The 13,714-nt window shown below is 42.3% G+C and overlaps 1 protein-coding gene across 1 annotated transcript in view; it reads right to left on the bottom strand.

The window, feature by feature from the left end:
* The window catches only part of dact3a (dishevelled-binding antagonist of beta-catenin 3a), a 54,340-nt gene extending 45,340 nt beyond the window's left edge, over positions 1 to 9,000 (bottom strand). Inside the window, exon 1 of the mRNA XM_084319987.1 lies at positions 8,482 to 9,000. Coding sequence (XP_084176113.1) covers positions 8,482 to 8,745 — 264 coding nt within the window. The 5' untranslated portion in view covers positions 8,746 to 9,000. The remainder of the gene's footprint in view (positions 1 to 8,481) is intronic.
* Positions 9,001 to 13,714: the final 4,714 nt, after the last annotated feature.

Raw genomic sequence — 13,714 nt, 5'->3', positions numbered from 1 at the left:
TATTGTACCGTATGGTACGCCATCCACGGTTCAAGACGGTGTTTCGTATTTTGCTATTAAATGGTGTACTACTGTAGTTCCATGCATTGTATTTATCTCCCAATTGGCTCTGTCACCTCTGTGTGTGTGTATCTCGTCCACAGCTGTCGGGGATGAGGAAACCGTGAGTAATATCCAATTACTGCTCAGTGTCGGGGTGACTGACAGCAACACTAGAGTCACATTTCACACAACACTGGAACATGGCGAGCGGAGTTGAGAGGCAGCAGTTTGAGACATTCGGTTTGGCTTGAATACAATGACGAGGGGAAAAAAACTGTGAATTCAATATTTACTGTCTGCAAGTATTGCTTCACATGCTAAACAGTTGATACATTGTTGCTTTTTTATTCCTTGATGCTGTGGAGCAAACGGAGAGTAAGAACTCCATTGTACTTGTTGCACATGGCAAACATCTGAATCTGAATATGTGTCACCTACGTAAATCGAAACACCTTCAATATGAGCACACACTAATAATAATAATAATAATAATAATAATAATAATAATAATAATAATAATAATAATAATAATAATATATGTTATTTGTAGTGCACTTTACATTTCACAAGGAAAAAAGAAAATAGAATAAAAGCCACAGATAAAATAGGCAAAGCTAGGGGCAATTCCCAATACACAAAACAAAGACAAAGTGGAATTAGCCAAAGGCTCTGTTAAATTAGGCCTAATTTAAAAATGTCCACAGACTGTGGAGCTCTCAGGTGGTCAGGGAGACCATTCCACACCCTGGGAGCAGCCAAGCAGAAGGCCTGATCTCCCATGGTATGGAGCCTGCTCCTGGGTTGCTAGAGGAGGTTGGCTGTGCCAGAGCGAAGGGTGCGGGTGGAGGATTGGGGGGTGAGGAGCAGTGGCGGCTGGTGAATTTTTCTCCAGGGGGGTCGATACCAAAAATTAACATGTACCGAGGTATCACAATGTCACACTGCACACAAACACGCGCGTGCGCACGCATCGGCGAAACCACACACTGAGTAGTCTGTGAAACCACAAGCGTACGAATATTTAAGTAGGTACAGTTACAGTACAACTATCACCATTGCCATCAATCAATATATGATCACAGTCCATGCAGCCAGGTTTCCAATAGCGCCTACACAAACACGCACACCCCGATCTCAAAACTCTCGGTCTCTCTCTCTTTCTCTCTCTCTCTCTCTCTCTCTCTCTCTCTCTCTCTCTCTCTCTCTCTCTCTCTCTCTCTCTCTCTCTCTCTCTCTCTCTCTCTCTCACACACAGCATCATGTACGTCATGTGGAATCCCAAGCACTACACAAATTAGAAGAAACTGCAAAGGATCAGACCTAGTATACAGTATATACCAAAAATAACTTCAGTATGAGTACAGCATATTTTGCATATTGTTAAAAGAGCCAAGCTGGCTTGCATAGATTAAACATATGACTTACCATCAGAAGAGTTGAAGGGGGCGAGACATTCAGCTGTCCACAAGCCTTAATCCACTTTTAAAAAAAAATTATAATAAGTGTTTCATATCTTTAACTCCAGTAACAGTCCATGGGCATGTTGTATCAGTCCCCGTCATTTTAAAAAGCAGGCATGGAAAGCAAAATAAAGCATTGCTTTCACCACTACATGCAGTTAGCCAGACTTCTTACCAAACCAGCTTCTGGAAAACGACCGAATATATTGCCTTCCTCTGTCTGTGGCTGGTTGCTGAATGCTGATCTCAGGTTGATCAGGTCCAAGTTCTTTCAATCTGAGTTTTTCTTGCAGTGTCCGTCTTTCAAATGGTGTTGCTTTGATGGATTTAACAGAATTATCCATGGTAGCTAACTATAAATCGAAAATGAAAATACTCCTTGAACCGAAACCAGGCAAGTCTTTTCTCTATGTCAACTGGTGACGAGTGAACACACAGAGGTGGAGCACAGAGTGCGTGACTGCTTGCTTGGAGCGCCAGAAACCCGCCCCCCCCCCCCCCCCCCCCCCCCCCCCCGCCCCCAGATCATATTTATGACCATTGATAGGCTAAAATGTATTTACTAGATTCATTACATTGGCCGCTTGCGCGCAGTGACGCCTACTCACTGCGTTTTGTCTAGCGCCCCGGATTCTGAGGTAGTTTCTAATAGACTGACGTCAATCACAAACGAGGGGGAGGAGATTAGAATAGCATGCAAAAAACAATGATTTATAATTGCTATATTAACGTTATTGTGCATTTTAATGGTTATTATTATTCATTTTAAACATGTTTAGTTTATTTTTAGGGCTTCAAGCCTTCAAAATATTTAAAATTCTTCTTCTCCTACTCTCTCATTGCTCTCAACCAGGGGGGGCGGCGCCCCAGCGCCCCCTATGGGCGGCCGCCACTGGTGAGGAGTTAGGTAGGGGGGGGGACTTCCATGAAGACACTGGTGGGTGAGGAGGGACAATCCTGTATTCCACAGGGAGCCAGTGCAGAGTTTTGAGGATGGGAGTGATGTGCTCATATTTGCACACCCTCATCAGGATCCTGGCAGCGCTGTTTTGGACATACTGACGTTTCTGGATGTTTTTGCCAGGAATCCCGATGAGGAGTGCATTGGAGTAGTCCAGCCTGGAGGAGATAAAGGCGTGGATGAGCTTCTCTGTATCTGCCTGAGTGAGTGAGGGATGGAGTTTGGCGATGTTTTATCAGGTGGTGAAAAGAGGTTTGGCATAGGTGTGTGTCATGGGTCTGGAAGGTGACGTGATGGTCCATTTTGACACCCAGGTTGGTGACTGCCGTATAGAGTGTGATATTCTGGCTGGAAAAGGTGATGCTGGTGATGTTGGATGATTGGACCTGGTGTGGAGTACCGACAAGGATGGCCTCTGTCTTTGAACTGTTCAGTTGTAAGAAGTTGAGCTTCATCCATACCTTTATCTTCTTCAGGCAGGTGGTAGCAGAGGAGAGGGATCAGAGGGGGTGGGGGTTGTCCTCAGGTAGAGCTGCGTGTCATCAGCATAGCAGTGGGAGGAAATTCCATGCCTGCTGATAAGACAACGAGGACCAGCATGTTGGGTGAAGAGGGTAGGGCCCAGCACCGAACCTTGGGGGACACCACAGGTGACCAGATTTTGCCTCTCCCAGTGCCACGTGCTCAGTTCTCACAGTGAGATATGACACAAACCAGTTGTGGACGGTGTCAGAGAGGCCAACAGTGGTGTGAAGGCGATGACGCAGAATATTGTGGTCAACAGTGCTGAAAGCTGCCGTTAGGTCCAGGAGGATAAGGAGGGATGGGGAGCCGGTCTCTGCTGTCATCAGGAGGTCATTGGTGACCCTGACCAAAGCTGTTTCTGTGTTGTGGCCAGGACGGAAAACAGACTGAAATGTTTTGCGCCGCCACCACCCAGCAATATCACTGTCTGGAAGCAGGTAACAACACCGTCAGTGAAAAACCAGCAGCCTCGCTGATCCTTCCAACAAGAAATAACAAGTGCAGTGGGGACGTTCATTGCAAAAGATTTGCAGCCCATGTCGGTGGTTAGAGATGTGGGCTTTCATCACCTAATGAAGATGCTCGATCCGGGTTACACTGTGCCCTCTTGTACATTTTCAGCACAAAAGTAATTCCCGACTTCTATGAAACAATGTGCAAAGGCATTGAAGATTAATTGGAAAAAACACAGAGCCTTGCACTCACCAGGGATAGTTGGACCTCTCGGGCAACACAGAGTTACGGTCCACTATATGTCTGATTGGGAGATGAAGAGTGTACTACTCCTCCCGCACTCACTCGGCAGAGGAATTGACAAATGCAGTGACTCAAACATGACACGCAGCAAATATTGTGTTATTTTATAGATACAATACACCAGGAATGCGTCTGAACAGAAATGTAATATTTTTTTATCTAATAAGCAAAATAAATAAATTATTTGGAAATAAATTAATAGTAGCATTTTTTCCTCCTTATGCACAAAATGCATATCAAAACTGAACCGAAACTGTGACCCAAAAACCGAGGTACGTATTGAACCGTGGGTTAACTGTATTGTTACATCCCTACAGACACACAGACACACACACCACCACCACCATCATTATCATTATCATTATCATCATCAATAGTCACACTATATGATATAACATTACCAAACATCTGAAACGCCAATGTGAAACAAGGACTTTCCACAGGGGACAACTTGCTGACCAATCAGACGACTCTCATGACAGTACTGCTTTCTCAGCTGCTGTCTGCTGTCCGTCACATGGTTGTCAGCAGCACAGTCGGAGTCCCAGGAATAACCAAATAAACATGCACGCACGCTCTCTCTCTCTCTCTCTCTCTCTCTCTCTCTCTCTCTCTCACACGCATACACAAGCACTTTCTCTGTCACTCTCTGTTCAATATAATGGCAGAAAGGCAACCACATGACCCTGATGGGAGGAGATAGGATAAAGAGAGGCTGCTAGTTCATATCCAAATAAACACATGAATAAATAGCTTGCACACTGCAGTGGCTACAAAGTAGCCTATACGAGTAGCAATGCTTTGAGCTACTGCTCTTCCTCAGACTAAACATATATACAAAGTCACCTTCTTTAAATAGACATTCTATAGTCTATTTGGTCTATTTAAAGTTGGCAACTTTGTATATGTTTAGTCTGAAGAAGAGCAGTAGCTTGAAACGTCACTAATTGGGTGCAATACATGACTTTGGAGGCTGCGGTGTGCAAACTATTTATTCATTTGTCTGTTTTCATTTGCTCACTTTTGACTCAGCACCTGCCGTCTTTGGTTTGGATCTTTCTCTAATGTAACCTCTAATTCGTATCCATTAGAGGTTGACCGATTAAATGGTTTGGCCGATAGGACATTTTACAAACTATCTATATTGTCAGTTTATGTTAACAAGATCCTGCCGTAAGATTAGCCATCTTTAAAGGACTCTAGCAGGCTAAGTTCTTAAGCTAGCACGACGATACTGGTATTGAGTAGTTTGTACCATGTCATGCTAGCTACTGGAAAATGGGTAGATTTTGCTCCAAATCTAAGCTATTTTAAGCTAGCTTTATGGGAAGAAAATGTCATGGGCATGGCTATTTTCAAATGGGTCCCTTGACTTCTAGATATCTGGATGAAAATGGTCTCAGTGGAACCACAAATGCCACATTTGCAGTCACATGCAGAATTAGGCCCAATTAGGGGGGTTGATTATACTGGCCGATTAAACTGCCTTTTCCTGCTCCACTATCGACACACACACACACACACACACACACACACACACACACACGCACACGCACACCACACACACACACACACACACACACACACACACACACACACACACACACACACACACACACACACACACACACACACACACACACTCACACATGCACACACACACACACACACTTGACCTCCATGCCCAATTTCAACCTCCTAGGGCGAAACCTGTGGCCACTAGAGGGTGGGAACATTTTTATAGACCAACCCACCGACAGAGTGACCTAGAGCTCACTGCCATCACATGAATCACAAATCATAGAATCACTGCCATGATTATAAGATGAGTTGCTTGGAAGATCATTGCTACTTACAATAAGTGGTCATGGGCTGATCTAATGAGAAAACCCCTCCACATGCCTGACACAAGCAAGAGCCGTAGGCTACTATTCTCATTTTGTTAGAAGCAAGTGTTTCTACTGTAGCCCCAAGAAGCGGAACAGAGTTTATTCTTTTTTTTATAGAATAATTTGAATATTGATGTGCCTTCAAATGCCCATCCCTAGGCCATAGCCCTTGCGGCATTGCCACAGGAGGCTATATAAACTGCACAGGAGATAATATTTCCAAATTCTCTGACTAGCTGTGGATACGCTCTCAGACAGTATGCTGCCTGCATCACCTGCAAACACCCCTCCCCACAGACCCTATAACCCTTGCTTTGCCCTGACATCTAGCTTCTGTCAATGATGTGCAAGAACCAGAGGATCATAGAATCAGAGGGCTGTCCAGGATGTATAATAACCTTGTAGCTTAAAGCCTTTGTGATAAGCAATCACATCTGCAATTGTTTTTTCTATAATCTGCAAGGAGAAATCTTCAATTGTACAATTGAACTCTTCAGACAAAGAACCATATATCCGTTTTAAACTTTCTTTTAATTTTTTTCAGAAAGTCAGTGCATTTGTAGTTAAATCCAAACCACTTCGGGGTTTAGAATGTGATATATCACCAGATGTTGTCAAACAGCAACCTATAGGCAAAATAGCCCTTCTTGGTGCTGCACTTTATATACATATTTTGTTTTGGTCTGATGTGTGAGTTGGAGTTGAGTGGTGATAGGGGAGGGGTTGCTTTTGCTGGCCATACCCATGGGCTCTGCCAAGATATATCTGGAGAAATGTACACTATAATACGTTAAATTAACATATAGCTGATAGCTATAATATATGGTTATATTGTTGTTTGTCTGAGGTATTCAGACATAATCTATCATGTGTGTACAGATGCAGCAGGAGTTGTGTGTATTTAGCAGCTTATCAGCTCAAGGTTTATTTCAATACACAACTTTAGGTGTTAATAGTGGTATATAGTGTCAGACTGGGCGGGCAAAGGATGTAGAATCCAGTCTGCATCCTGGAAAGAAGCACATGCAATGCATTAGACACTTTTGAAATAGGCTGTTGTTTCATCAGTGTGTGAAATGTATTTTTGGTGGGACTGTCTGATAATGTATTGCGGTGCAGTGGTTGGACCTGGGACCTATAGGCTCCCCAAATGGAAATGCTACCACTGGTTCTAGAGGCACAATGCTTACTTGGGGAGTTACCGGGCCATACCAGGGGTTGCCACACTATCCCTTACACACTTAGTAGTGTGTCTTCGAGCTCAGCTATTCCCAAGACCGCCACACAGACACACCTCTCTGATGGCCCTCCATCATCCCATAATCATCATCATCACACTTCTGATGCCAATGGAGCGCTGAGCAGGCTGTGGTGTGAATCCAGTGACTATAATTTCACAGTACTAATTCTGTGATGAGAGCGATCGGTCTGGCCAGTTTGGCAAAGCAGTAAGCAGCCATTAACAGGGTTGCCAGACTATCCCCACCAAATGGGAGAGTATTACCATCATGCTCTGTGACCAAGCCCTCAGTTCACAGACCTCTGATGTCCCCCACCCACACCCCTGTCTAGTAAACCAAGTTGTACATTGAAGGAAGTCCCTCATTATTTTCAAATAAAGCAAATCTACATAAATAATAAATAAAAGCATCCATATACCCACTATCACCTTCCCAATACAGGTGAATTATTGAAAAGGAGAGTAAAAAACTATATGCCAGCGTCCACTATTCAGGAAAAGAATGCAGGTAAATTGCTGTGCCAAGTAACGTATAACATAATGTGTTCATGTCAAAAAAGCAAATTTTTCTAACTTGAAGATTGGCTCGATGCAGCCATATTAAGTGGCCTATACATGGTCCTCCGGGTGCGTGCACAACGGAATGGGACACGGGCTCTGATTTCAAACAAAGTTTGCCCTTAAATGGAAGCGCGCGTCCCCCATACATACCCTGTGGTGGTATAGGTACCCCTCCATTCCGTTACTCAGACAACATGCACACTCGCTGATCGGAATGATAATAATCACACGGCGTCGTTCCAAGCGCACGGAAATTTGGCAACAACTGGGGACACGCACACGACGCAGATTACCAACACCGAAGCGCGCACATAAACAGACAGACAAGACACGAAATGTCATAACATATCTACAGCATTTACAAGTTAGCCTATACGTTGTTATCCACTTAACCCTTATGTGGTGTTAGGGTCTACTCTCCAGCGACACGGCCGTTTCAAGGTTATAATATGTAATAACATGTAGTTGATTTGATTAGAACAAGCTTTATGATATCCTCCACACAACATATGCACTAATGCACAGCAAAACTATGTTTCACCATTTTGAAAATTCTGAAGGTATATCTGCAGAAAAAAAAGGTACGACTGTGGTGTTAGGGTCATTCTATAGTAAAACTATACTATAAAAAAACTAAATATAAATAAATAAAATAATAATAAATAAATATACTAAACTTTTTTTCAGAAGTTATATTCTAATATTGTTCTATTATAGTCAGAAAACATTATCTATGGGTTTCACATTTAGTATATTATGATTGAACAACCTCATTTTCATCTTAAAAATAAGGGGCATGACTCGGGGGCCATAAATCAAATTACAATGGGATTATAATATGGTTATGAATGCATATAATGTTAGTTGGGATGTAGTATTAACTATATTGAGTGATACTCCTTTCTTTTTAGTGGTCAGGACTGAGTTAGACCCCGGGTCAACATTGACCCGCTAACAACGGTCAGTGTGGTGCCAAGGCAATTCCTAACACAACATGAGGGTTAAATGCAAGAGAGCCTATAGAATAGCTCCAGTAGAAATGCTTACCGGCTGCCGCCTGAGGCCATAGTCGTCCGACGCACCGCCGCCGTGTGGCGTGTCTGCAGCGCCGCAGCGCACCGGCCGGAGAGGTCCCCGGCGCGCCGGGCGCCCAGAGACGGCGGTGTCCCCGAGTGAGAGCGCACCGAGCACCAGACATTCCTGCCTCTGTTTCAACAGCTCCAGCTCACACAGGCCGGCCAGACTGGCCTCCAGGCGCTCCTTAGTCCGACTACGTTCCGCTTTCATCGGGAAAGAAAAGGCTCTGAACATCGTCCCGTGATCTCTCTGACTAATAAGTTCTCCAGAAAACACCGTTCGCCCTTTGTTATCCCTTCCCTGCACGCGAATACTCCGGAGGCGAGATATTCTAGATTTAATTTTACTCACTTTTCTTATTTTGGGGATCGGCGCAGCGACTGTACGCGTCTGCGAAGCGTGACACGTTCTTCTGACCCATTCCCATCGATAATGTACAGCAGGTCGCTTTGCCCGATTCACGTATACAAAAGAAGTCGGCAGCCTGGTCTGAAGGGAAACACGACTCACTCTCTGTCAGCTGTCCATACTTTTTTTTCTTCCAGGGGTGAGTCTACAAGATGTGTGCATTTGGCTCCTCGCGCAGCTGTCAGTGGTGGGCCAGGCCTATTTGCTTTTTTCCACTGGTGTATTGGTTACACAGAGCCCACACTAGTTCATATTAATGAGGCATCCACTATACAGTGTGCATGGCCTAAATACTCTGAAAACTGTCGGAAAAGAAGAAAGTTGTCTGAACATTTTGGGGGTCTGTGGTACAAACTAATTACTCGAACCTATTCTACTTTTCAGTTGTAAAGCGTTGGGAATCTAGGCCAACAGTGGTTTATAGATGGGCTATTAAAGGTAGTTCGGTAGCCCAGGATAAAATCAGCTAGGTTATTATAGTTATACTGTGCCACCTGGTGGTTGTGTAGGCTATAATTAAACAGCACAAATTTGGAAAAGCCAAATGCCTCAATAGTGCTTCTAATGCCTGGGCACACGCGCCCTGGTGGCCTGTTTAGTCTCTACCTTGGGCGGCAACTGACACATACGATTACAATGTGAAAAGTTAACTGAAGATGTAACTATAGCCACTCTTTGAAAACGTGTAAGCAATTACAGGCCTAATATAGAATAAAGATACCACTGTTTGAAAAAAAAAAAAAAAAAAAAAATTGTATTGGTACAACTGGAGGAAATGAAATGTTATTGTAACTGAGGGGTACAATTCCCTGACTGTATTGTTAGATATGATACTTACTACCACTACCTTTGTACTTAATATTCGGCCACCCAGTACTCGGCATAAATATATTATGATGAACACTGTCACGTAGATGAAACGGATCCAACACAAATGTACGAATTAGAAATAGGTCTTTATTTCTACACAGCGATGGTGTGTAGAGCAAGCACTTAATCAAATCAATCACATTTATGAATGGGAATTAGTATGCACTTTTATGGCAAGAGTATTCGTCGGTATATCAATAGAGAATGTCCAATCTCTGATGGCGCAGGTGGTAAATATACGACCTGGAATAGTTAAGGAATAACAGCAATGATACTTTAATGATTATAAGACTGGATACACTAGGGGGGTTAATCCGGTCGCTTGTAAGACAACAGGAGTAGGAGGGGGGGGGGGTAGAGTCTGGCTGTATCCGTCTGGCCGAGGGTATCCTGGGAGAACCCACGGTTGTGCGGCTCGGTGCCTCAGCGATCCTCGATCCACAGATGAAAGCAGTTGGACTCTCTGTGGGCCGGCTTCCTTCGGTCCACGATGGAGAGACGTGAAGCGACCTCGTCGTGTAGAGCGTCTCCTCACCTGTCGTCCTCTCCGGGGGGGGGGGTTTCCAACACACGGCAGTGTTGGTCTTTATCCATAGAATAATCACTGTATACAAAGCATAATCCGTGCCTGGGAAGGCGGGCTGTCGTCGGTAGAATAATCCGGTATGCAGGTCCACTCGCTCGTCGGCTCTGGGGCTCCTCGGGTGCAGCCTCACATGGGGTCGGCCACCCTGGATAAGCAGCCAGTTCTCTGCCCGAAACGATGGGGTACTGACTACGATAGTATTCTCACCGCACAAAGCACTACATATGAATAGACTATTATTAGCTTAATAGACTACGTCCAACTCGACGATATAGTGCCAAATATGACTATTCAAATATTAATATACACGATGTCTCAATACCGATGGTAGGCCGAACTTGGCCTTACTCCCACACGTGGCGTCGCGGGGAGGCTTTACGTCTGTCACTCTATTGGAGGGTAAGAAACTGGACTAAAAAGAAAGTCCTACTTTAGTAGCGCAGTATATATACGCACTATGAACAAATAGTCCCATTAGTGGTGCGGTAGCCAGATTCCTACGCGGAACTAGGACTTGTTCGTACATGTTGAGCGGTACGTTTGAACTGGGTCTGGGGGGTATGGCAGCCTGGCACCAAGGTCTCGACCAATAGTAGAATGGAGACTATTATGGGATGTTCAGTAGGCTAGAATGGATATTCAATGCATATTGTACAAGGAATATACAAGGGATATCAAGGAATATTAGAGAATATACAAATACAATTAAATATATATATATAATAAATATATATATTCGGTTTAATCTGGCCCTTCACAACAGTTATAGTCTATGGTAACATTAATTAATGACAGGCTAATAATAAAGTCCTCTTCTATTCCAGTGATAACCAACACTGGCTGGAGTACAAGGAGTCACAGACACATTTTATCTCTTTATTCATCTTTCTTTATTCTCCCTGCATCTCTTCCCAGACATTTTAAAACCTTCTTATAGTTTTATTTTCTTTAAAGTTTTATTCCCCCCAAAATCCACAGCCAGCGTGGTCTGGGGTCTTTACACACTATAATTATACACAACATATACATTACAGTATCTGTATAAATATTCAGATTAATATATGCAGATCAAAATAGGTTACTTTCAGGTCAGACAGGTATTGAATGCACGCACATAAGATTATACACAGCACTAGATGTGTTGGAGGATGATCAAATTAAATGTAATTGGACCTGTGTGTGTTTGTGTGTGCTGGATTGAATGTTGTTGACACTTAAGAGAACTCTTGGGATTGTCATGGAAACCTCTGTAAATAAAGGCTCCAAATAAACTACCGTACATTTTTTATTCAGCTATCCAAATGATCACTCTCTGCTCTTGTGCACATGTCTGTAGTCATCACGCAATAATGATGGCTATATTCAATTATATTGCATTTGGAAAAGATGAACCATTCAGCTGGATTTATTCAGATTAGCCTTAAATTATTTTTTATTTTTGGAATGGCACAGAAAAAAGATTTATCATCTCAAAACTATCACAGTATTTAAAGTTAGTGATCAAATTTCAATCTGCCATTTCACTGTAACATGTAACACTGTTTTAATAGCTTGAGTCTATATGTTTACTATCTGTTTCCTGTCTGTAAATAGAGACCACCTTATAATACATGTGATATTTTCATACTTTTGTTTACACAACAAATTGTTTTTATACACCTACTAGAACTAAAGCTACCCATCTTCATAGTAAGTTAATAGTATCAATAGATTACCTTTTGCCAAGGCATCTTAGTTCCATAACAATCCACAATGTGATGCAAATTCTTTGTACTTTGGATTCAGAACACCAGGTAGAATGGGAAAACTGACATTTGCCACCGCCACAGTGGACACATTCTTGGGCATTTGACCTTGAACAAAAATAAAAGTCAGAATAGTTAACAATGCAAACTCACCACATCAACCATGCACTGAACACACAACCGACACCTTTTGGAAGACATATTACTATGTTTGCTAATGCCATCTCTTCCTTGATATTGTTTCTGAAGTATCTTTTAATGCCTCTTCTTTTCTCATACAAAATAAAAAGAAAAAGATTGTAAAGTTCCTTTTCTTCTAGCTTCAAGCTTTTTCCAACAAGAAAACCCACAGTTAGCAAATATTATCTTCATTGTATGATCAGCTCAATTTATCAACAACGAAACAGAATTAACACACAGTACTGTATCATCAATGTCCCGGAGAGACCGTCATAAATAAGGAAAAGCTTTCAGATTTCCACATTGATGCCACTGTATTTGTCTTTTATGATTAATAAATAGTTTGGCTTCGTTCCAGGTTCGGGACACATTTTCCACACTTGGTAAAGGTAGAGGAGGTGTGTTTAAAGGATGTACCACATTGTATATAACCGTTTTGTTCACAATGTGTATCAGTTCAGTAAACATGTGTTTTGCATATTAACAATGATGCTTTAATTTGGATTTATTTCTGTTCCACACGCGGTAAATAAATATTTCTGCTGGACACAAAGGATATAATTTCCATGATGTTGGACAGTTCAGTATTGGACATGGTCAAGCCTGAAACAAGACAGCTAAGACTCTACACTTTAGATTATGAAGCAGTCAACACATTATAAAGCTGCCCAATTGATATTGGTTGGAAAACAAACACTGTGTACACAGACAGTGAGAGGACACAGGGTAATCTTTACCAGAATATGATCACATTTTCTTTTTTGGTTCATAATTCTTGACAATGCAATTAAATAAAGCAAATAATTTGTATACATAAAAGCTCAAGCAAACATTCTACAGTAAGTCTATAAAGTCACTCGCCTACTATTGGGGCGACTATATTCAATTAATCCAGATTTAGTTTTTTTGGTGACGTTATAGATTAACCCCCCATAGCACCTCATTTCCAGCTTTGCGAGAGCATTGTTCACAGTCAAATATTTACCGAACCGTGTAAGACAATAGGAATAACATCAACACTGTTTAGGGTACATTTTCCCTTTAAGCTTTAGAGGCGACAGTGTGAGCTGATGGATACTGCATAAAAAAAAAAAAAAACAATACGCATGAGTCATCTTTGAAGAACACAAGGTAAGGAGCATAATACTCATTCAAGTTCATTGCATCTGTAAATCACTTCAGGGCCAATGTCAGCTCAGCTCCATGTCGAACATTTCTATCGACAGCCACGCATGAATTGATACAACACAAAAGTGGCTAAAAAAAAAAAAGACGAGTATCCAAAATAAGGATAAAGACGAAATATAATTAGTTGACACATGGATCTTGGCAGCAATGGAATAGTGCAGATGAATGAAAAAAAAACATTGAAACAATGTCTATGATTGGCTGTAGACACACGTGATTCTTTTAG

Source organism: Notolepis coatsorum (genome assembly GCF_963971535.1).
Source record: "Notolepis coatsorum genome assembly, chromosome: 8".
NCBI lineage: Eukaryota > Metazoa > Chordata > Actinopteri > Aulopiformes > Paralepididae > Notolepis > Notolepis coatsorum.
This window is presented reverse-complemented; position numbering and strand designations above follow the sequence as displayed.